The sequence below is a fragment of the Eptesicus fuscus genome, chromosome 2 (assembly GCF_027574615.1).
Source record: "Eptesicus fuscus isolate TK198812 chromosome 2, DD_ASM_mEF_20220401, whole genome shotgun sequence".
Taxonomy (NCBI): domain Eukaryota; kingdom Metazoa; phylum Chordata; class Mammalia; order Chiroptera; family Vespertilionidae; genus Eptesicus; species Eptesicus fuscus.
Genome location: NC_072474.1, coordinates 75,020,557 through 75,044,894, shown reverse-complemented (window position 1 = coordinate 75,044,894; position 24,338 = coordinate 75,020,557). Strand labels below are relative to the sequence as shown.

The 24,338-nt window shown below is 37.0% G+C and overlaps 1 protein-coding gene across 1 annotated transcript in view; it reads right to left on the bottom strand.

Moving 5' to 3' along the window:
- Positions 1-24,338, bottom strand: part of LOC103301730 (transmembrane serine protease 11F) — a 57,921-nt gene that overhangs the window by 6,821 nt on the left and 26,762 nt on the right. Inside the window, exons 4-7 of the mRNA XM_008158734.3 lie at positions 13,960-14,027; positions 12,190-12,353; positions 9,172-9,210; positions 2,317-2,518 (exon numbers count right to left, since the gene is read on the bottom strand). Of these exons, the coding sequence (XP_008156956.2) occupies positions 2,317-2,518; positions 9,172-9,210; positions 12,190-12,353; positions 13,960-14,027 (473 nt within the window). The remainder of the gene's footprint in view (positions 1-2,316; positions 2,519-9,171; positions 9,211-12,189; positions 12,354-13,959; positions 14,028-24,338) is intronic.

Below are 24,338 nucleotides of genomic sequence, written 5' to 3'. Positions count from 1 at the left end.
AAGAATGACTAGAAATATATAGAAACTTGAAATTCTCTTTGTAGAGGAAAATTATGTAGAAGGAAATTACACAGAGGAGAATTCAAAAAGGGGATTTCCTTGTTCATGCGGGATTACTGTGTTGGTGAATCATAAATGTTTCAGTGTAATGAAAACCTGAAAGATTAGTGGTTTTCAAAGTATGAGGCACTGCCCCAGGGATAAGCAGGCAGAGCCCAAGGGTGGGGACTGGGAGACACAGAGGGCTCCTCTCTCAGCTGTTTTACTTATTTATATTTTAAAGGAAGTGTTTATTCAAAGCTGAAATCTTAGAGATGAAGAATTATTTGAAAAGTAGAATTCTGGGAGATACAAGACATATGTGATTTCAGTCTCAAGGAGCTTGTAAACTAATTGGTTAGATTAAAAGATAAAAAAGTACCCATCTCTTCATGCACTGTCAACCAAAAAAGAAGACTCCTGTAATAGGCCCTGTTCAACATGCTGTGGATAAGGACACTGAGATTCAAGTTAAATGGCTTACCCAGGGGAAGGACATAGCCAGCTGCTTAGTGCCAGAGAGAGAGAGTCCACATCTCATGCCATCCTATCAAAACCTTTTCCCCCAACCACACTATTTCACAAAGACGGAGCTCCTTTTTTATAGGCATAAAAGTACTGACATTTATCTTAAATATGATTTTTAAATAATACACTGTTTCTGTCGGGGGAAAAAACATAAAATTCAAAAACACTTCGGATAAGGAACCCTGTGTTTTTCCTTCACAACAGTATATGTCATTGTACAAGTACATGAAATTAATATCACTCCCCAAAATGAACCCTTTCCAGGATCATTTCATTTCCCAACTCTTTTAAATTATTACCAGAATAAAATATGCCATCATTCATATGTTAGGAAATCCTTCCTCTGAGTCTATACCTATTGTCCCTTGTCAAATTTCTGTTTCCATTTATTTAAAAATTCCTTGAAAGTGGCATCTAAACTCACTGAATCCATTGCTCACCAGTTATTTCTATTTTACCAAACTTAATGGCCAATTCCCAGTTGGGTCTTTTAGCACACAGCAACTACACTGGACCTGCCGAAACATGGATCTCAATCACTATAGCTTACATTCTTCATTAAAAATCAATAAATTGACATCTGGATTTATTTTCAATGTACATAAATTATAGAGATCAATTATAAACAAAAATAAATGATATTCCCCAAAACAAGTATAAAGATTGGAGCACTATGTGAACAAAAAATCAGAAAGCCTTAAAAAATTAGTGACACTCAAGTTCACCTAAGACATGATGCTAGTTATTTTGTAAATATAAATGAGTCCCTTTTCTCTTTTCTCATGAGAGAGTGACAGACAGTTACCTTAAGTTCATTAGGTCATTCCTATTACACATCTACCCCATTTTTAAAAGAGGTGTAGGTACCTTGGAACCGTTTGGGTGTTACCCTTTGAAGGATGGTCAAAAGCCTCCTAGACTCACCAAAGATAGTTTTCTTGAAAGGATGTGTGAACAGTGCCACTGGCCAGGGCTTCATTCAGAGCTTTTATCTTTTGAGAGTTTAAAAAGAAAAACTTTCTGTTCCCTGTTGGTGGAAATTCAGGGAGGAAAGAAGGTGTGTCCCTGGTCACCTGGGGCAATAGTGGGCCTGTGGATATTTGTTACATGAACTGACAAAGCTGAGCTTTAAGAGCTACAGCTGTGAAAGGTCAAGCAGACTGCTCCTGATGGGCCCTATAAGACCAGTCTTCCATACTGTGAAGGCAGAGAGACAGGGTGGCAGGACTCTCCCGTCATCCATACACTTCTCTGGTCCACACCACTCACAGGAGTTCTTAGGTGATGCAGTTGGAAGGGAAGCTTCAAGAGTGACACCTTTCATTTTGTCTTATTTATAAAGTGAGAGTGGGATAGAAGGATTAATTGGGGAAAAACACACAGAAGTGGTTGAATTTTCTCCTTGCTTATATGAAAAAGCTTAATCTTGTTACATGTATAATAATCAGTCTTTACACTAAAATAATTTATGATATAGTAGGAAAGATAACACTAATATCATGATAATACAGGAAAATACATGGTGAGAACCAAAAGAGTGATATAAACCAAACATCACAGATATTTAGAGCAGGGAGAGAAGAACATAATCAGGGCATAGAGCATCATGCATTTTAGGGGACCGAGAAGGGTCCATCCATAATGGAGCAGAAGATAAACTGGTGAGATTAGACTCTTCCCAAGCACTGAATCCATTGATGACAACTGGTAACTCAGTAAAGGAGACCCACAACAGTCCTGGGAACTTACTTGCGGAAGCAGTGAGCAGCTGTGAGCAGCCACGTGTTACTGATGAGGCTGGCTCCACACTGATGGCCTGCCCCTTTGAGCTGGAGGCTGGCCTGCCACGGCCATTCCCCTTCCATAGCTGTTTCCCTTCCTTGGACAATCCTTTCTGTAGAAGTGTATGCTGGTAACGGCATGTTTGAAGATGTCATCCTTATTCCGCAGCCTGTCGCAGAAATATACATTAGCTTGTTTTCATGAAAGGAGGGGGGAAAACCATATCCCGACTTGCATTGGGTGCTGATGCTTAGACAAGCCATTGCACCTGCCACTCTTTAACCCATTCCTAGCACTCAGTCAATGAGGTTATTGGTAGGGGTTCTACTGATCTTACTGAGGTTCAAAAGAAATATTTACTAATATTTCAAGGCATCCAATCCAGGATCAACTTCTGTCTCTCTACATAAAGCATACATTGTATAGATAAATAAATAGGTAGATAATTTATTGAGCATCAAAAATACAATGTAAGTAATTTTATTAACCAGTGTCATCCCAATAAATTAAATAAAATAGTAAAAAAAAAGAATGTATAGATCCTCTCCTAAGTTTTTAGATACATTTACAACAAAAACTCTTTTCTGATGAGAAACTCAGTCTTGGAGAAAGAACATAAATTGCTGGAATTCATCCAATTGGTAGTGATCATTAGATATAAAATCAAGGAGGATCCACATTAAAGTTTGTATTTTTACTCCTAAGAGAGAGGCCTTCATTATGTGGAGGTATAGACCCTCTATTCCCTCTTTGCTGAGAGTTTTTATCAAAAATATTTTCTGCATCCATTGAAATGATCATGAGTTTTTTATTCTTCATTTTGTTTATGTGGTATATCATGTTTTTGATTTGAAAATATTGTACCAACCTTTTATTCCCACTTGATCATGATGTATGATCTTTTACATGTATTGCTGGATATTAGTTTGATAATATTTTGTTGAGGATTTTAGCATCTGTGTGCATCAAGGATATTGGCCTATAATTTTCTTTTTTTGTAGTGTCTTTATCTGGTTTTGAAATTAGAATAATTTCAAATATGCTAGCTTTGTAAAATGAGTTTGGAAGTCTTCCCTCCTCTGAAATTTTTTGAAATAGTTTCTTTGAATGTTTGGAAAAATTCACCTGTGAACCTATCTGGTTCAGGGTTTTTGTTTGTTAGTAGTTTGTTTTTTCTAATTACTGTTTCGATTTCACTAGTTGCAATCGGTCTATTCAGAATTTCTGATTCTTCCTGATTCAGTTTTGGAAGATTGTATGTTTCTAGGAATTTATCCATTTTATCCAGATTGTCCAATTTGTTGCCATATAGTTCTTCACAATATTTTCTTACAATACTTTGTATTTCTTTGATGTTAGTTGTTACTTTTCCTCTTTCATTTTTTATTTATTTATTTATTTATTTCTCTTTTTCTCCTGATGAATCTGGCTAAAGGTTTGTCAATCTTGTCAATCATTGCAAAGAACCAGCTCTTGGTTTCATTGATCTTTTTTATTTTGTTTGTTGGGTTTTTTTTAGACTTTACTTTGTTAATTTATGTTCTGATCTTTGGTTCTTGTTATTTTTCTTTAAAAATTTTTTTTAATTCTTTGATAACAAACCCTCAATTGATTAGACTTCAAACCAACCTTAAGATTCAAAAGTATATTAGTGTAATTTTTAATGTACTTTTCTATTATTTCTATTTGTATTAAGAATACAAGTTTTGCCTGCTGGTGTAGCTCAGTGGTTGAGCATTGACCCATGAACCAGGAGGTCACATTTTGATTCCTGGCCAGGGTACATATCCAGGTTGTGGGCATGCCCCCCAGTAGGGGATGTGCAGGAGGCAGCTGATAGATGATCCTCTCTTATCATTGATATTTCTCTCTTTATTCCTCTCCTTTCCTATCTCTAAGATCAATAAAAACAGTTTTAAAAAAGAATGCGCCCAGCTGGAGTGGCTCAGTGGTTGAGCATCAACCTATGAACCAGGAGGTCCATGTTTGATTCCCGGTCAGGGCACATGCCTGGGTTACGGGCTCAATACCCAATGTGGGGCATGCAAGAGATAGCCAAGCAATGATTCTCTCTCATCATTGATGTTTCTATCTCTCTCTTCCTCTCCCTTCCTCTCTGAAAAATATATATATATATTTTTTTTTTTAAAATGCAAGTTCTGCCATAACTGGTTTGGCTCAGTGGATAGAGCATCAGCCTGAAGACTCAAGGGTCCCAGGTTCAATTCCGGTCAAGGCCATGTACCTTGGTTGCGGGCACATCCCCAGTAGGGGGTGTGCAGGAGGCAGCTGATCGACGTTTCTCTCTCATTGATGTTTCTAACTCTCTCTCCCTTCCTCTCTGTAAAAAATCAGTAAAACATATTTAAAAAAAAAGAATCCAAGTTTTTCCCCCAAAAAATAATTTTATTCAGAAACAGGTAAAAAGTAGTTGCCTAAAGTTGGATTTAAAAATTCATCATAATTCCCTCATGGTTAAATAACCTCAGCTTAAGGTAAGCTTAAAATTGAATAAATAGGGTTTCTAGGTTAATATGGTGCCATATCAGTAGTATCCAATACTTCCTCTCCCAACTTCCCATTAAAATATGCATGGAGGTAATAATTAAATAATATCTACTAGTTATGAGCCAGGTCATGTACATATATTTTCCACAACTCTTTATGGTGTTATTAGCTTCATATTGATAATGAAAATTTTAAGTCTATGATAATTTTCAAAAGGAAAGAGAGCAAAATCATAAAAATTTAAGAAAGATAAGAAAACATGATAAATTTTGGTAGATATTTTCAATAACTGCAGTATCCAGTGGATTGGTTTGAGAAACTTCTTGGAGCACCCACTTTCTACCCAGAGAGCTAGAACTGTGTGGAGAACCACAAGAAGGGTGACAAAGCCACTGGCTCACTGCTATTTGATTTCCCAAACCCAGGGAATAAAACAGTACTGTACCTGTCCCCAGCCAAGTGGAAACTATAGATTGAACCATCCCTATCATTGTGACCTATCAACTTTTCTTTACGTATGTATTCAGAAGCCATAATACCCAGTGCAATATACTATCTAGAGATTTAACAAAGAGAGAGCAGGGGTCTATAAAAATGTAGTTATATCATACAATGATCTAAATGTGTATCTCCCAAATTTACCTGTTGAAATCCTAATCCTTAAAGGTGATGATATTAGTAAGTGGGGATTTGGGGAGATGGCTTAAGTTATGAGGGTATAGCCCTCATAAATGAAATTAGTGACTTATAAAAGAGGCTCCAAAGAGGCTCATAGCCCCTTCTGCCATGTGGTTGATGATACAATAAGAAGTCTATGACTCAGAAGAGGGTCTCTCACCCAGCTATGCTGGCACCCTGATCTTGGACTTCTTCCAGAACTGTGAGCAATACATTTCTGCTGTTCATAAGCCATCCAATCTGTGGTATTTTGTTATACCATCAACAACAGACTAAGACACATCATTAAAAGCAATTTAAACAGAAAAAGATCATTGACATCAGTGAATGATAGAGCTGGTGCTACAGAGGGGTGAAGGATGTCATTTTCACATATTCTGCTTGTAAAATGTGAACTTAAGTCTGCATCTAAGTGTACAGAATAATCCAGGCCTCCCACATCACATAATATATAATCTCAGAATACAAATACATCTCTGAAAGTTATTTTCTACAAAAATCTTTAGGACACATGTGCTTGTTATATGCAAGAAAATATGACCTTAGTATAACAAAAGCAGACAACCATAAAGGAAAAATATGCTGCGATAAGACCACATATACCAAAAGTGCTGTCTGTAATTAAATAAATTCTTTAATAAATCACAAAAATGCCATAACAAATATAAAATCCACATGGAAGAAGTAAAGAGAAAAAAATGTCACTAGACAACTGAGACAAGTGATTTTCAGAAGTCTAGAATTGGTAAAATCTTTCAGAATTCAGTGGAAAGTAACCTGAGCTGGAACTGTAAATAATAATTAATATGGAGGGCAGAAAATGGGCATTCAAATAACAAATTATTTGTATTCCAAGGGGGAAAATCAAATGAAACAGAATCCTATCTAATAAAAGGGTAAAATGCAAATTAACCGTCACTCCATCACAAAGATGGTGACACCCATAGCCACAAGATGGTGGTACCCAGTCCTCTCAGCCCCACCGGAGTCCCCCAGTCCCGGGGGGGGGGGGGGGGGGCACTGAGAGCGGGCAGCGTGAGCAGCCTGGCAGAATGCTTGCTTTGTTGCCGCAGCAATGAGGCAAGCATTCTGCGCCCAGCCGCGGATGGGCTCCTGTCAGCACTCACTCAATTTACCAGAGTGAGTGCTGACAGGAGCATGTCATCCCTGTGACTTATTCATTTTAATTGGAGGGAAAGAGGTGTGCAAGCTAGCAGTGCTGGAGGCCCAAGGAGACACGCAGAACTCCACTTGGGGAAATCCAAAAGACACGGCTCATGGAGGCACAGCCACTCTGGGCACTTCACAAATGAATGGGGTGTTTTCCTGTTCCTGCTACACCGAGCATGCAAATGCCAGAACCAAGACTGGCATTTATCTGTGGTATAACACAGATAAAACGGATGGGCCTCTGTGCTGCAGATGGACCTCTGGGCTGTAGAGAGCCTCTGGGAAGTGGGCGCTGAGTGTACAAGCCCCACAGAGAGCTACTGGTGCACGGATTTGTGCGCAGGCTTACTAGTCCTATATAATAAAGGTATAATATGCAAACCAACTGAACGGCAGAACAACTGGTCGCTATGACATGCACTGACAGAGTGGTCAGTGCACTCCCACAGGGGAGTGCCGCTGAGCCTGGGAGCTGGGCTCATGGCTGGCAAGCGCAGCAGTGATGGCGAGAGCCTTTCCCACCTCTGCTGCAGGCAGGCGGTGAGTGAGGGTTCCTGGACTGTGAGAGCCCCGGCTGGGCTGAGGGATCCCGCCCCCCCCCCACCCCCAGTGCATGAATCTCGTGCACTGGGCCTCTAGTCAATAATAAATGATCATGATAAGATAATTTATTATCTTGTTTTTTCCAGAACAAGAAAAAAATTGTGTGCACATTGAAAACACTCTTTGTGTCCTACTCAAAATTCGGTGAAAAATACAACCACATCTAGATCTCTTGGCAAACAAGTTATAGGATAAGGATTTCCTACATTCATTCAGAAACAAAAAAGATAACCTTCATAACAAAAATCACACCAATCCTATATTTCTATTCTAAACACTAGAAGGAACAGAATATTTTGTATTGAATTATTTGAGAAAGTCTATGACCCAATTTTCTTATAAAACATAGAGATAAAGGAAATGGAAAGAAATTCTTACATATGCAAGTACTCAGAAAACTATACCACTTGTATAATTTTCTTGCTTAAAATGACTTGAAAATACAGTGTAGCAGGCAAAAAGGTAACTTTAAGTCAAGACTCAAAAATGGAAAATAGTAAAATATAATAGGAAACTTTAGAGATTGCTAAATAATTTTAACTATGGATATAAAATGGAACATAATGTTTAAAAAATGAATTGACCAAATATTTAAAGATTAAGTGATAAGCAAAATTGAAAGTTACTCATCAAAGACTGGAAAGTCAATTGAAGTTGGTGAGAGAAATTTAGCCTATAATTTTTTCATTATACATAGTTCTTGCTTTATCCTTGAGTTTGATATCTAAGAAATAAAGGTTAATATATGGATTTAAAAAACATAAATGCTAGCTAGAAGATAGAAACATCAACATGTGTTTAGAGAAAAAGGCAAAACACAATGGAAGAAAAATATTTACCAAAAGCTAGAAAACATGAATTGAGAACAAATATATGAATATTGATAATATTTGGAAATATGTTAAATGTTGCAAGTTATATATAGGGAATTTTTATCATTTTTAGTGTGCTTACAACATTTTTAATGGATGTATTTTGTAAGGAGGCAAAAAAAAAAAAAAAAAATGACCATACCAGATATTTCAACAAAAATGCAAGAAATCAGAGAACTTTTAACAGGAAGAAGCCTAACTAATTGCAACTTTAAAGCGCTCTCTGAACTGTGGTAGTATATTAAAAAATAATCATTTAAATAAAATACTAAAATAGAATGTTAGAATTATAGTTACACTAGAAGCCTGATGCACGAAGATTCATGCAAGAATGGGCCTTCCTTCCCCTGGCTGCCTGCACCGCCTTCGCTCTGGCCAGAGACGCCTTTTTGCTGCAGCCCAGAGTCCCCTTTCTGCCTTCCCACGTTTCCCAAAGGCCCAGAGTGGCTGGGGATGGTGCAGAATGCCTGCATCCCACCCTGCCCTCGGCCACTCGGCACCTGCATATGCAAATCAACCCACCATCTTTGTTGAGTTAATTTGAATACTCACTCCTGATTGGCTGGTGGGTGTCACTAAGGTATGGTCAATTAGCATCTTACTCTTTTATTAGTGTAGATATGTTATAATATAAAAAATACCATGTAATTTTTAAAATTATATTCTGTAAGTCACAAAATTTAAAATTGTATTTGATGTAAATTTATAAACTTAAAAATCTTAAGAATAATAAAGAATAATTGAAAGCTAAGTGTTCAGTTTATAAAAACATAAAATGAACAAAATGCTTGCTATTATTGTAATGATTATTTTGCCATATATATGAATGTCAAATCATTACATTGTACACCTGAAACTAATATGATGTTATGTTAATTATACCTCAATGGAAAAAAAGAACAAACCTTATCAAATTTTACTAACTTTTTATGGCTTTTATTCATTATCTTTACTATGAAAGAGACAGTTAATTGTGGGGTTTGGAACTTACGGCTATTGAGAAGATTCCTCATCTTTTTGCTGTCAATAGCTGAAATACACAAAACATGAATTAGTTGGTAGGAGAATATGCTCCTATTGTCATGTAATTTTGTTCAAATGGGCACTATAAGAAATGCTTATTATCCAAAACATGTCTATTTCAAGAAGGCATGAGATTTTTTATAGCCAAGTTATAAATATCCCTCTATTCTGATTTAATCCAAAATGTATAATTTTAATTTTTTTAAAAAGAGCATTTTGGTTTTGATTTTTGCTGAGAAATTAGAAAGTAAAGTTAGAAAATTAGGAAAGAATGGTAAAGTTCAATGTCCCTGATTGCTTTCTTTAGGAGTTCCAGTATAACTCTAGGAAACAATCTCCAATTCCTATCACAGTTGGTGTGCACTGTATCAGGCCCTGGTCTACAAAGGGTAGGAATTCACTTAATATAGGTAGATGGCTTTCTCTAACTGAGGGTTCTCCCTCATGGTGAATATGGTGAAAAGTTGTAGCTCAGTGGCAGGCACTAGAGGGATGAAGCTCTCTCATATACAGCTAGTGCATGGACCCCACCATGTCTCCCTCACTTTATGCCTCCCTCTGGGATCTTTTTTCCTTCAAAAGTATCTTAGTGTTCATTTAAGTTCAGTCATTCAATTTTTGGTGGCTAGGTGTTTGTTTTGTTTTGGCTATTTGATAAAGAAAAAATAGAGAAGTATCTGATAAGTTGCTCAGGAATGTTGACTTTCGCAAAAGAAGAATCTGAGTCCCAAATCTTACTAGAGGTTTCCTGGAAGTTTCACTTCTCTCTATTTAACAAGATATATGAATATGGCAGAAAAAAAATGTATGCAATAGAATTTTGGTTATTGAGTATGGTCATAGAATAGTTATTTTGATATTAAAACAACCTGTGTAATGAAAATTCAATGTACATGACCAAGAAGTCTGAAAAATTTTTTTAAATTGTAAAATGAGAAATTCTACAGTTTAACATCTCTTCTATGATAGATATTTCACTTTAGCCTACACGATTATGCATTAAAGGTGATTATATTATCAGAAATTTAGATTTAGTTTCAAATTGCCATTTATACTGTCCTGGAAAATACCATGTTTTATTTGGATAAAATTGATTGATAATAAAGGTGGATGCCATACTCTTCATTATTTCTAATTACATCTTTTTTAAAATATATTTTTTATTTATTTCAGAGAGGTATAGAGAGGGAGAAAGAGATAGAAAATCAATGATGAGAGAGAATCATTGATCGGCTGCCTCCTGCACGCCCCTACTGGGGATTGAGCCCACAACCCGGGCATGTGCCCTTGACTGGACTCAAACCTGGGACCCTTAGTCTGCAGGCTGACACTCTATCCACTGAGCCAAACTGGCTAGGGTTCTAATTACTTCTTTAAAAAGTTGTCATGAATGTGTGTGGGGATTCTATCTCAAAATGTATTTAAAGGAGTTACCCAATTTCTAGCAACATAAAAATTAATTTTAGACTATCTGTTTTTTAAATTCATGGGAGGGGAAATACTTTCAGGTTCAAAGGGCAAGCCTTATATTTTGGTATTAAATCAGAAGTAACTGAACTTGGAAATACTTAAGGAGATGCAATGAACAGAGCTGGAACAACTATGGTATGTGAGATATATGCTAGAGTTTGGGGAAAGATCTATATATTTAAAAGGCTAATATGCTAAGTGTCCCCTCAGGAGTTCGACTGGGAGACCAGGAGTTTGACCACTCGCTATGACGTGCGCTGACCACCAGGGGCCGGTGCAGAAAGAAGGCCCCAGCCGGCAGCTAGAAGGCCCTGATCAGCCCTGATCACTGGCCAGGCCTAGGGACCCTATGTGTGCACAAATTTTGTGCACCAGGCCTCTAGTAATAAAATAAAAAGACAAAGTCCCTGACATTGACACTTACAATCTTATTTGAAACACATTATTTTATCTAATTACTAGAGACCCAGTGCATGAAAATTGTGCACTGGAGCGGGGCGCGCGGATCAGGCTTAAGCTGGCAGTCAGACATCCTTCTTGCAGTCAGGGGCTCTCACAGTCCGGGACCCTTCGCTCCTTACTGCCCACCTGCAGCAGAGGCAAGAGAGGCTCCCGCCACCACCGCTGAGCTCACCAGCCGTGAGCCTGGCTTCTGGCTGAGCGGCACTCCCCCAGTGGGAGCTCACTCACCACCAGGGGACAGCTCCTGGGTTGAGAATCTGCCCCCTCATGGTCAGTATGCTTTATAACAACCAGTCATTCTGCTGTTCAGTAGATTTGCATATTAGGGTTTTATTATATAGGATGTATTGGCATGAAAAATAGAAATGCCTTTCAACTAGTATTCCAAATAACGTTAAGATAGTTTTAAGTTTCATAACCTTTTTAAACTTAATTTTCATCTACTTAATCCCCAGTAGGGGGCATGTGGGTGGCAGCAGATGGATGTTGTTTCTCCCTCATGGATGCTTCTATCTCTCTGTCCTTTTCCTTTCCTTTCTCTCTAAAAATCAATAAAAACATTAAAAAGAACCTCTTCACAGTTTGTGTCAAAGATTCTTCCTACAGGGGTTAACCTTCATAAGGATGTCAATTGCTTTGATACTACAGAAGCTAACCACCAGAACTGACCTGTGAAGACCTCTGGGAATTAGTCCCATGTCTTACATCTTCTTTGAGTCTCAGTTGCCTTAAAGTGATAAAAATAATACCCACTCTTTTTTGCTTTTGAAAATATCTAACATGATAATACATGGGGAAAAATTAGAAACTATAGCAGAGGCCAAAATCAAGTATAAAACAAATACTTATAAAACTAAATTTCACTTCATAGTAAATTTTTATTTTGTTTTATCCCACACTGAGATATATGTATCAGTGGATATATATATATATATATATATATATATATATATATAATCAGTGGTGAGTTCTTTAAATGAGAGAATACATTAACCAAAATTCTTATGAGAGGATTGCAAGGGAAGGGAATCATAAAGATGGTAAAATGACTTACATGTGAGTGTAAGTGATGGTTTGTTTATAGTCAAAGGCATCTCTTTTGTCTTCAGACTTTGATATAAAATCTTCTCAATTCTTTTCCTGATTTGCTCAGTACTACTAGTAGATGGGTATCGAAACATAAGCACCATAAGAATGTTCACACCATTTTCATCTGGACTAAAGAACAGAAAAGCATATAAATAGAGATAATAAAGCTAGCTCTCTAATCATTAATAACTTTTATGTATTAAGATTCACAATAAATTTAAAGAACACAATGGATATGTGTATATCAGATTTTTACATTTTTTCTAGAAATACTGGGTAAGATACATAGCTGGAAAAAAAATTGTTCTCTCCCCTTACTTAACTCATAGTCTGCAGGGGTTGTGGAAGAAGGAGATGTTTATGAAATCATGCTTAAAATGTACTTAAAGGATTTGCTTTTTATGGTGTTTTGAGCCAAAATTGTAACCATCATTATTCTTCAGTAGTGGTGTAGAAGAGAATGCTCTGTGCTCACCAAACCCAGCTGCCTTGTCTCTTGAACACAGATCTAGATTTCATTTCCTAGCCTCCCTTGCAGTTTATTGGAACTCTCTAGTAAATTCTAGACAATGGAATGTGGGCAGAAATGATGTGCCCCACTTCCAGGCCCAGCCCCTGAATACCTCTCATACTCTCTTCCATGCCTTCACTCTTCATTTATTTGCTAACCAGAAGATTCAGGAGGCAATTCCACCATCCCCTCCAGTACCCACATCCCCTGCTGCTGCTTCTGACTCTTTGAACTGAACAACCGAAATGAAATAAACCTTTATTGTGTTAAACCATTGGTATTGGGGGTTGGGGGGGCGGTTGTTGGTCAGTTAATACAAGTTTGATAAGTAGATGATTAGAGGAAGCAGTTATAAAAGGAAATCTTTTGATAGGAGTTTCAAATATATTAACTTGTTAGGTATAGAAAGCCTCTATTGCCTTTGAGAATGAATTTAATTGGAAATATATAAAGAATAAAGGGAGGAAAGAAGAGAGAGAAGGAGGGAGGAAAGGAAGGAAGGAACAAATATACAGAGGGGGAGAAGGAAAAAAAGGCATGAGCTCTTTAACCCTATGTGGTTACTTTACCATCCAGAAATAAAACAGACACATAAGTATTACAAATACATATATTTATATATCAATTGATATCCATAGAAAAATTAATAATTTTAATCAGAATGTATAGAAAAGCTATATTATTCTAATAAATGTCAAGCCTTCAGACATAATGTAAGAAGTACATTCAGGATGCATTCTAGTCATTTATTTTAGTTTCTGACAACAAGTATATATTCAATTACTAGATATTGCCTTTCATCAGAGTATAGAAATGAAAGCATTGAAATTTTTTAAAAATAATAATGGAAATGCAATGGCATTAAAGAAAAACCTTATTGCAGAGAAAGTCATAGGCTGATTGTTGGCTAGGCTTAAAATGAGGATAGTCAAAAAGAACTGGACTAAGTTCCACTGAGCCCTCACTTAAGGAGCAGGTAACACCATCCCTCTTCTTCCTGTAGTTTTTTTCTCTTGGAGAGTGTCTTTATTTTTAATCCAATAAGTGACATTGTCTCTTGTCATAAGGCACTCTACATCTTTCTACTGTGACTGGGAAGTGGCTGGGCAGTATAAGCTGGGCTGCTCAGGATTCAGGACATCTTTGTATCCCTTAAGTTGTGCAATCATGTTTGTTCAATGCTTCTTAATTACTGGGTTGAAGTTGCAAACCAAATTTACCTACCTTATTTTGATAACATGAGATTTGATAAACCGACCTGCTCCAGAAGAACGTCGAAATATCCTAGACATCTGAATAGAAAAAATTTATAATGTATTAGTCTTAAGAAAACTGTTATTCCTTTTCTTATCTAGAGACTGGAGGCAGTGATAATGATTTCAGTTTATTCTCAGATATGTGAACAGGCTATTCACAGTGATAAGACTAAACCAGGTTGGAATCCCTATAGAATTGAATAACCTCAACATACACTCTTGTGTATGTTGCTAAGCGTCTGTAGAATGGGATAATAACCATATCTACCTCAAAGAGTTGTTTTGAGAATTAAATGAAGTAATGTATATCACACATTTGACACCTTACCTGGCATATTGTAAACTATTGATGTTCATTTTAATTATTGTCAGATGAATTAAAACCTGGGCTATTCTTTAAGGCAGCATTTTCATTTCTAAAAAAATCTACCATAAGTTATTCTCAAATATGGCATCTAGTCCATTATTGATATTATTTGGTTGATTTCTTAAATGATTATCTCATTGCTACAGCATTTGATGTAATATGCAATAACACCTATTGTGTGACTCTGACACCCTCGCTTGCTAGTCATCTCTCTGTGGCAGGCAGGCTTTCATAACTGATACTAGGTTTAGCAGTAAGTTTCACCACACGTCACACTGTCAGCATTTTATTACTCAGCTTTTCTGGTCCGGACCATTAAAATATTTGGGATGTTCAGTGAACTGATTTCCTAAAGGGTTCTGATTCCCAAAAGACTATTAAGGCACCGCCTGAGACAAAAAACAAAACAAAACCCACAACAACACTGAACTGAGGGTCAGAAATTACAGGTCCACATATGTTTACATAGGCCCTCATCCATGGTAAAACTTGTACCTTAATTACTATATGCTCTGGAAAGAGGGAATATCACCTTTTCCCCCATCAGGTTTTTCCCTCTCCCTGAATCCTCTAAACTAGTAACAATGCTCAGTGGATTTTACCTCCTAAATATTGAGTCTACATCCTTTCCTTCAATCCTACTGCTATGGTCTAAATTCAGCCCCCTTGAAACGTGGGCCTTTGTAGCAGTTCCCTCTCTGGCACATTTATGTGGTTCTACTCTATCCTCTCTCCCCTCAGTGTCCCCTACAGTGCTAGCAAACGGAATATCTGTAAAGTGCATATCTGAGTATGTTACACTCCTTCTTTAAGCCCAATGTCTCCCTTAGTGTGAGCTCCATGATACTGTCCTTTCGTTGGCCCTGCCCCATCCCTACCTCCAAAACCTGTTCTCTCATCTACTGAATGGCCTGTTCTTTCCTAAACCCACTAAATGGGTTCATACCTCTATGACTCTACACATTCATTTCTGTCTTTCTATAATATACTTTTTTTTCCCTCAGAAAAAAAGTCTTCAATGACAATTCTATAATTCTTTAGAAACTCCAGTGACAACTAAGTTTTCTGTGACTTGCCCTCCTGAACCAAAGTGAACATTCCTTTTCTTGGGCCACCTCAGCATCTTGATTCTATTACAGCAATTATCATGCCGGTTTGCAGGTGTGTCTTTCCTACTTGAGACTGTGAGCTGTGTGACAGCTGGGAGTGTGTCTGATTCATTTTTGTATCTCTAGCTTTGGCACATCACTTAGCACAAATTAAACACTCAATGCATGTTTGATGAATAAATCGACGAGTGAGTACATGAGTAAATGAATGGAGAATCAACACTAAAGGGAAGAAGATAATAACACATGGTTTTGTTTCATCAGCAAATCATGGTGCCAAGTTTAAGTAGAAATCTATGGGAATCTAAAGTAAGGTGGGAACCAAGAGACCGCAGTGGTGACCTTCACATGGGTGGTCATTTCAGAATTTTGAATCAGTTCTGAATTATATCACTTATGATTTCACTAAGCTGCTCTCAGCTCATTTTATTTCCCCTTCTCAAGGAACAGGGAGAAAATCTGGTTTTAACATCTCTAGTATTTTATATAAAAGTCCTCTGAAATTTTGAACTGTGTACATAATGGCACTTTGGGAAATGATCAAGATTCTGTCATATCAGAGTATAAAAATTTACCGAGAATCTCTTCAAACTGCCCCAGCCAGTTTTCTCAGTGGTTAGAGCATCAGCCCATGGACTGAAGGGTAGCAGTTTCGATTCTAGTCAAGGGCACATACCCTGGTTGCAGGCTCAATCCCTGGGTGGCCCTGGTCGGAGTGTGTGTGGGAGGCAACTAATCAATGTGCCTCTTTCATATTGATGTTTCTCTCTCCCTGTCTCTCCCCCTGCCTTCTACTCTCTCTAAAAATTAATGAAAAAAATATCCTCAGGTGAGGATTTAAAAAAAAAAGAATCTCTTCAAACTAAATGTGATATTATCAATATCAGATTCCCTTAAGATGTCAACCTCTATTTAAAAAAATGTGTAGATTCTGCTACATTTCAATATTGGTATGACCATTAAGAACAGCTTACATGTATTAACCCTCATACTACATAGTAGGCATGGGACTGCTTCCTTTGTTCAAACCTCACACCACCTTATGAGTAAAGTATTTTATTTATCCTCAACAGTCCCTTTTTATAGATGAAGAAACGGAGGCTCAGAATACTTAAGATTACTTGTTCAAGATAGCATAGAAAGCAGTGATTCTGCATTATGCTACACACTTTAAACTAATATAATATTAAATGTCAACTGTAATTGAAAAATTGAAAAAAAAATGAAAAAAACATCCAAACAAAAAGGCACATGTATGTGGAGTAATAGAAAAAACAAGTTTATGTCTGAGGTTGTGACAGCATAGTAGTTAAGCACAGTATCAATTTCTGAAGCTGTCTCTACTAGAAGGTAATTTTAGAAACATCATTTAGTGTCTCTGTGCTAGATCTCCTCACTTGTAAGAAGGGGATTATATATATAGCAGTTACCTCCTAAAGTTGTTGTCAACTTATAAAGCATGAGGAACAGCAACAACAAAAAGTAGTGCTTCTGGCGCATGAACCCAGGGAATCTGGCTCTAGCTTTTGTATTCTCAAGTCCATTATGGGACATAAACAACCTGTGTTACTTACACACTTGACGACAGGTGTTCAGGTAGCTGAGGATAGAAAGGGCCCAGGCAGGAAACCCTTAAAGGAGGCCTCAATACATCTTTGATTTCCTGACTCTAAATCTCATAAAAGATAACCTCTTGGGAGGTTTCTCCTTTCTGCTTCTGAGATTAACAAGGCTAAGGGAACTGCTCCTCTCCAGATACCTATTATTGTAAGCAATTTCTGGAGATGTTTAATTTGTGTTTACATTTTTCTTATAAGAACTCACTAATATTACATTTAGTCCAAATTACAAAAATTAATTGTATCCTTCCCTTTTTATGGTCCAAATCATAAAGAACAAGTGATTTTATTTAAAGTCATTCTATTTAAGCCCTAACTGGTTTGGCTCAGTGGATAAAGTGTCGGCCTGTGGAATGAAGGGTCCCAAGTTCGATTCCAGTCAAGGGCATGTACCTGGGTTGCAGGCACATCCCCAGTAGGGGGTGTGCAGGAGGCAGCTGATTGATGTTTCTCTCTCATCAATGTTTCTAACTCTCTATCCCTCTCTCTTCCTCTCTGTAATAAATCAATAAAATATATTTTTTAAAAGAGTTAAAGTAATTCTATTTAAAAAAAAAAGAGTGTGTGAGCTCATGGTAGAATAGAAAAGTTCTCCTTAAAATCAGATACTAATTGTAGTCCTTGGTTTGAACTCTAGCATTAAAAAGCAGTATAACATGTTTGAAACAATAGTGTGGCTCTGACTAATAGTGCATCCAGTTACTGTCTCTGGCAAGATTGAGCTTGCGGCTTCCCCTCTGGCTGGGAACTACATGCAGATTAAGTCCTCATGGAAGATCACTAGTTACTGGATGCCAACTAGGGAATCCCTTTCCAGATCCACCTATGAAAATAAGTAAGGCAGATTTTGAATATTTCCTGTTACTGTCATGGAAACATGTACCACCAGAGGGCGAGTACACCAAGGACATTTATTCTGTTTCCCTTTCTTCTCCACGAAAGCTTCCTGCTAGCTCAAAGGGATTTTTCCTTCCTCTGAACTCCTAAAATACCAATCATTTGGGTCAATTATTTGACAATTATATTCTGCACTGTGGCAGCTCTCACACCATCATATCATCTTTTTAACTCTCATATTATCAAAAATTTTAGTTTGTATTATTTCCATACATAAACTGCATTATAAACTCCAATTAGGAAGGAACTGTAATATACAGACCTTGGTATTCTTCATAGCCTTGCACAAAGTAAGTGAACAATAACATTTTCATTAATTGATGACTTCTCCAACCATGGTTAATCTTAAGCAACAGTGTGAAGAAAAAAATCCTGGCTTTGCATCCCTTCATGACTCTTTCACTATACTAGATCTCCTTCTCTTTTTCTCATTTATTTATTTCAGTGGTTCTCAACCTTTCTAATGCTACTGTTATGAATCGTAATGTAAATATCTGTGTTTTCCGATGGTCTTAGGCTTTATAGCAGCGGTTCTCAACCTGTGGGTTGTGACCCACAGGTTGAGAACCACTAGCAGGGTCGCCTAAGACCATCGGAAAACACAGATATTTACATTAAGACTCATAACAGTAGCAAAATTACAGTTATGAAGTAGCAATGAAAATAATTTTATGGTTGGGGGTCACCACAACATGAGGAACTGTATTAAAGGGTCGCAGCATTAGAAAGGTTAAGAATCACTGATTTATTTGTTATTCAACACAATTGATTAGGAGTCTCCTATATTTAAGGCACTGTGACAACAATAGATAAAGAGTAGTGAGCAAAGATTTGTGGTCCCTAGACTCAGACTACAGAGTTAAAAGTAATAAATAAAAAGGCAACTAGTATAGTAAAGTCATATAGAATAATGGCTGGGGTGTATAATAGGGCAGATTTCTCCATGGAGGTAATATTTTTTAATATATTTTTATTGATTTCAGAGAGGAAGGGAGAGGGAGAGAGAGAGAGCTCGAAACATCAATGATGAGAAAGAATCACTAATTGGCTGCCTCCCACATGCCCCCCACTAGGGATCAAGCCCACAACCTGGGCATGTGCCCTTGACCTGAATCGAACCTGGGACCCTTCACTCTGCAGGCTGATTCTCTATCCACTGAGCCAAACCAGATAGGGCCATGGAGGTAATATTTAGGTGACATCTGAAGAATCAAAAGGAGTAAGTTACAAAAAGAGCAGTGCTATGGGACAATCTTCCAGTTAGAAGAAACAGAATTTGCAAAGAATCTCAACAAAGGTCAATATGGATAGAGAAGATTGAGCAGTATAGAAGTTAGAGCCAAAACATTCAGGTCCTTGGAGACTTTCCTGAGGAGCTTGGATTCTTTCTTTCTTTTTTTTCAGGGAACCTTTAAAAAATTTTTATTAATTATAGTTGACGTTCAATATTATTGCATATTAGTTTCAGATGTACAGGATAGTGGCTAGACATTTATATAATTTATGAAGTAACTTCTTCCTGCATGAGTCTAGTACCCACCTGGCCATACAAAAGAATGAAATCGTACCATCTGTGACAATATGGATGGACCTTATGTTAAGTGAAATAAGTCAGAGAGAGAAAGACAAATACCATATGACTTCACTTATATGTGGAATCTAAAGAACAAAATAGATGAACAAACAAAATGGAAACAGCTTCTTAGGGACAGAGGATCTTGAATTATACACTAAGCACAGTCAGAAGCTACTTATGAAATCTTAAACAAAATAATAACATAATATGTTTTGAAAAGATTATTCTTGTTACTATGTAGACCAGATATCACAGGAAGCCTAAAGAGGAAGCAGTGATAACTGTGAGCCAGCTGTATGAAGAAACATATTAGTTAGATCTAGGATGGAGACTGTGTATTAATAGTAGAAACATGACTTGTGAATGGATTAGACATGAGGATAAGGAAAATGTAGGTGTTCTAGTAACTAAACAAACAGTGGTGTCATTTGTTTAGTGGGAAAAATAGGAATAAGAGAATGGGATGAAGAAGCAACATTTAAGAATTGGATTTGGATATGATAACTCTGAGGTGCCTGTGAGAGATCCAAGTGGAAATGTCACATAGACAATGGACCTTACAAATCTGGGGTTCAGAGAAATCTGGATTAGTCATTAAAATTTTGGAATTAGAGCTATTGTATATCTATCACACTTCCCCCTTTTTTTCTGCTAAGAGGACCTCTCTTTCCTATAGAGAACTCATTCTGTATCATTCTAATGGAGCTAACGTTGTCTCCTCCTCTATTTCCCACAAGGGTGGCAAGATTTTATTCTCTTATTCAAAGTGATTATTGTAGGGATGGGCAGGTGTTCCAAATTTGGCCAACTAGATTGGTTCTCCATACTTTCCTCCAAGGACTATTATGGAAAATTTTCTTTTTCTGCTTCAGTTAAATGCCTGGAAATATAGAGCTATTAGCTATCTTATCTGCCACAAGCACAATGTTTTATTGTGGGTTTTTTTTTTCATTTTTAAATATGTTTTTAATTTTTGATAGTATTACAGATATCTCCCATTTTCCTCTCCTTTCCCCCATCCTCCCAGCCCCTACCCACCCCCATAGGTCTTCACTACCATATTTCTCGTGTCCATGGGCTATTCACGTAAGTATATAATTTATTTGTTTTATCCCTTCTCGTTCCCCCAATCCCACATTGAGGTATGTCAGTCTGTTCCATGCCTCCCTGCTTCGGGACTTATTTTGTTGGTCAATTCATTTTTTTTTTTCATTAGATTCCACAAATAAGTGAGATCATGTGATTTGTCTTTCTCAGTTTGGCTTATTTCACTTAGCATAATATTTTCCAGGTCCATCCATGCTATCCCAAAGGGTAAGAGATCCCTCTTTTTTTACAGCTGCATAGTATTACATAGTGTAAATGTCTCACAGTGTTTTTATCTATTCAACTACTGATGGGTACATGGTCTGTTTCCAAATCTTAGCTATTTTAAATAATGCTGCTATGATGCACAATACTTTGTTTTTTAAAAAAATTAAAAACCTGAGGACATTGTTTGAGACTCTGAATCCAGCCATGTCCAAAGCCAAATGAATCTCTAGATTTTCCCAACAGTCCTTTCCTTCCTTCCTTCCTTCCTTCCTTCCTTCCTTCCTTCCTTCCTTCCTTCCTTCCTTCCTTCCTTCCTACCTTCCTTCCTTCCCTTCCTCCCACCTCTTTCCTTTCCTCTCTCCTTCACTCTCTTCCCTCCTTCCCTGCCCACTTCTCTCTTTCATTCTTTTTTTATTTGACTCCTTAATTGGGTTTCTGTTATTTTCTACCAAAAGTGTTCCATCTATCAGGGGAAACAATGAGGTCATTTATGGAGCAACAGAAGAAAGAGAAGCAAAGGAAGAATCATGCCTCAGATGATTTGGAGGCATACTAGTACGTCAATGGAACCTTTACTGTCTATGACCAAGCATAAACAAAAATGTTTTCCTCTTAATACATTCCTTAAGAATAAGTTTACTTAAGTGATGATGAATTGTTACAAAAGAGGAACTGTAGCAGATATTTGTCTCCTACCCAAACTTTTGGACAGACATGCCCCAGCTTCTATAGGTCTTGATTGATAACAGCTCACACCTGTATTTCTCCTGAAGCCTACCCTTGTCTGACCTGAGCACATTTCTCAGTGATGGCTGGTAGCTTAAGCTTCCTTCCCTGGGCAGCTCTTGTTGTCATAACACAAACAGCCCAGCCCTCTTATCTCTGGGCAGAACCAACACTGTGCTGTAATTTAGGCTCAAGATCTCCTCAGAAATCAGGCTGAGGCTGCACTTCTGAAACCGACTCTTTGTCTAGCTCCTGACTTTGTCCTTTTCTGTTCCCCTCACATTCTTACAAGATTTTTCTGAAAGCTTTTGGTTAATAAATCATATGACCAAGGATCTTCATCACAGACTGTGCTTTTGGGATCCCACCTGTACAGGGATAAATAAGTTGGCGCTAGAGAATGCTCTGCTATACATCTGTTTCAATGTGCCCATTGTTTAGAAGGTCAGTGACCACACATCTTCAATTTTCAGATGAGATTTTTAGCTTGTAACCAGGAAAAAATGTAATGAACTTAAATGGAAAACTGTCTTTAGAGATAATATTATATATCTCCAGAGATGTTTCTATATTTTATTCCTTCTTTAAAAAGAGGGGGTGTGGGGAAAGGAGATAGAAAGAGAAAAACTTTTCAAGGATTCAAGCTTAGTTGTTGCAGTTTTAGAACATACAGAGCACAAAAAAGGGGGTTCTAATGGGAAGCTATTTTTTTTAATCCCCACCTAAGGATATGTTTAGAAAGAGAAAGAGAGAGAGAGGGAGAGAGAAAGAGAGAGAGAGAGAGAGAGAGAGAGAGAGAGAGAGAGAGAGAGAGAAACATCAACATGAGAGCAATTGCCTCCCATATGTGCCCTGACATGGGATTGAACCCTAAACCTAGGTAAACTGCATGGGAAGCTATTTTTAAGACAGAAGGTTAGAAAGGTATAGAGCCAACATCAGTAGCTTTCCATATTGAAAATTCTGCATAGTAAATGGAAGTCATCCTTCTATCCAACAATAATAATTGTCATATCATTTATAGATTAGCTTTTTTGATTATTCTGAGCATTAATTTCCAAAATGAAGCCAATGTTTCATAGAGGGTATGGAAAATATCAGAACTTCTATTTTTATTTTACTTTTATGTATACAAACAAGTTTTTAGAGAACTGACCTTAATAATACCAGGAATGCACTAACTACCTGATGCTCTCAAGGAGAATGTAGAAATCACTTTGGGGGCTGGAGTGGAAGGGGTCTGGGGTGGAAAGGAGGTTCAAAATGGGTGAAAGTAGTCAAATGGTACAAACTTCCATTTATAAAATAAATAAGTTATGTGGATGTAATTTATAGCATGGGGACTATAGGTAATAATACTATATTGTATAGTATGTTTACACTTAACATTTTTGATAGGTTTTGTGATTTTAAGGGAAACCAATTTTACCATAAGCTAATTGATATAAATAAGAGTTAAGTTCCTGTGGCATCTCATCAACCTTATAATAAACCAACATTATTGAAGGACCTTCTCTATAATATGAAAGTTGCCAAGAGAGTGAATCTTAAAAGTTCTCATCATGATTTAAAAGAAAAAAATTATAACTATGCGTGATGCTAAGCAGGCTTATGGTGGTAATCATTTCACAATAAACACAAGTGTAAAATATAATGATTTGATATTTGTGTTTAACATAGTATAAACATAATTCTGAATAAACCCACCAACCAATAAAGTGAGAATTGTGGCAACATAATTGTAAAAAATACTATTAAGTTACATGACAAACAGTAAATAGCTGTGGAAAGGAAAATACTACTTACTGATTTTTAACATTTAAAATCAAACTATCTAAAGATAACTGAATAAAATGCTAACACTTTCCACCATTGCTAATAATTCAGAAAAACATGAGAGCAGTGGAAGTGTTGGAGGGCTAAATACTCATCTTTTAATTAAGAGATAGTGTCCAGCCCAGCTGACTTGGCTCAGTGGTTGAGCATCCACCTATGAACCTGGAGGTCATGGTTCACTGGAATGAGACCATTCTAGGGGTCAGGGCACATGCCTGGGTTGCAGGCTCAATCCCCAGTGTGGAGTGTGCAGAAGGCAGACAATCAATGATTCTCTCTCGTCATTGATGTTTCTATCTCTCTCCCTCTCCCTTCCTCTCTGAAATTAATATATATATATATATATATATATATATATATATATATTTAAAAATATATTTAAAAATAGATAGTGTCACCTGGAAGGTGTGGCTCCATGGTAGAACATCCACCTATGAACCAGGAGGTCATGGTTCCATTCCCAGCCAATCAATGATCCTCTCTCATCACTGATATTTCTCTCTCTCTCTTCCCTCTCCTTTCCTCTCTAAAATCAATAAAAATATATATTTTTAAAGAGATAGTATCTATATCCAATCATAGACAGATTGCTTTTCTATAGACATATTACTTCTTTTTCCCTAATAGGTCTCATAAGCTAAAAGGGCTAAAATACTGATTTTCTAACAAATTTGTGGTCTCCACAGACATGCTTTTCATGAGAGCAAAAAGTGGAACACTATTCTATTTGACTTTGTACTATGAAAGGTAAAAATTTAGCTTATCTTATATATTTTTTAAAATATAAATGCCTTGATAAATGCATATTTTCAAAGGCAAGCAAAATATTTGAGAGACATTATTAATTTTGAGATCAAGAATTAAAGACACACATCCTTATATGTGATACATTTAAAAGCAAAA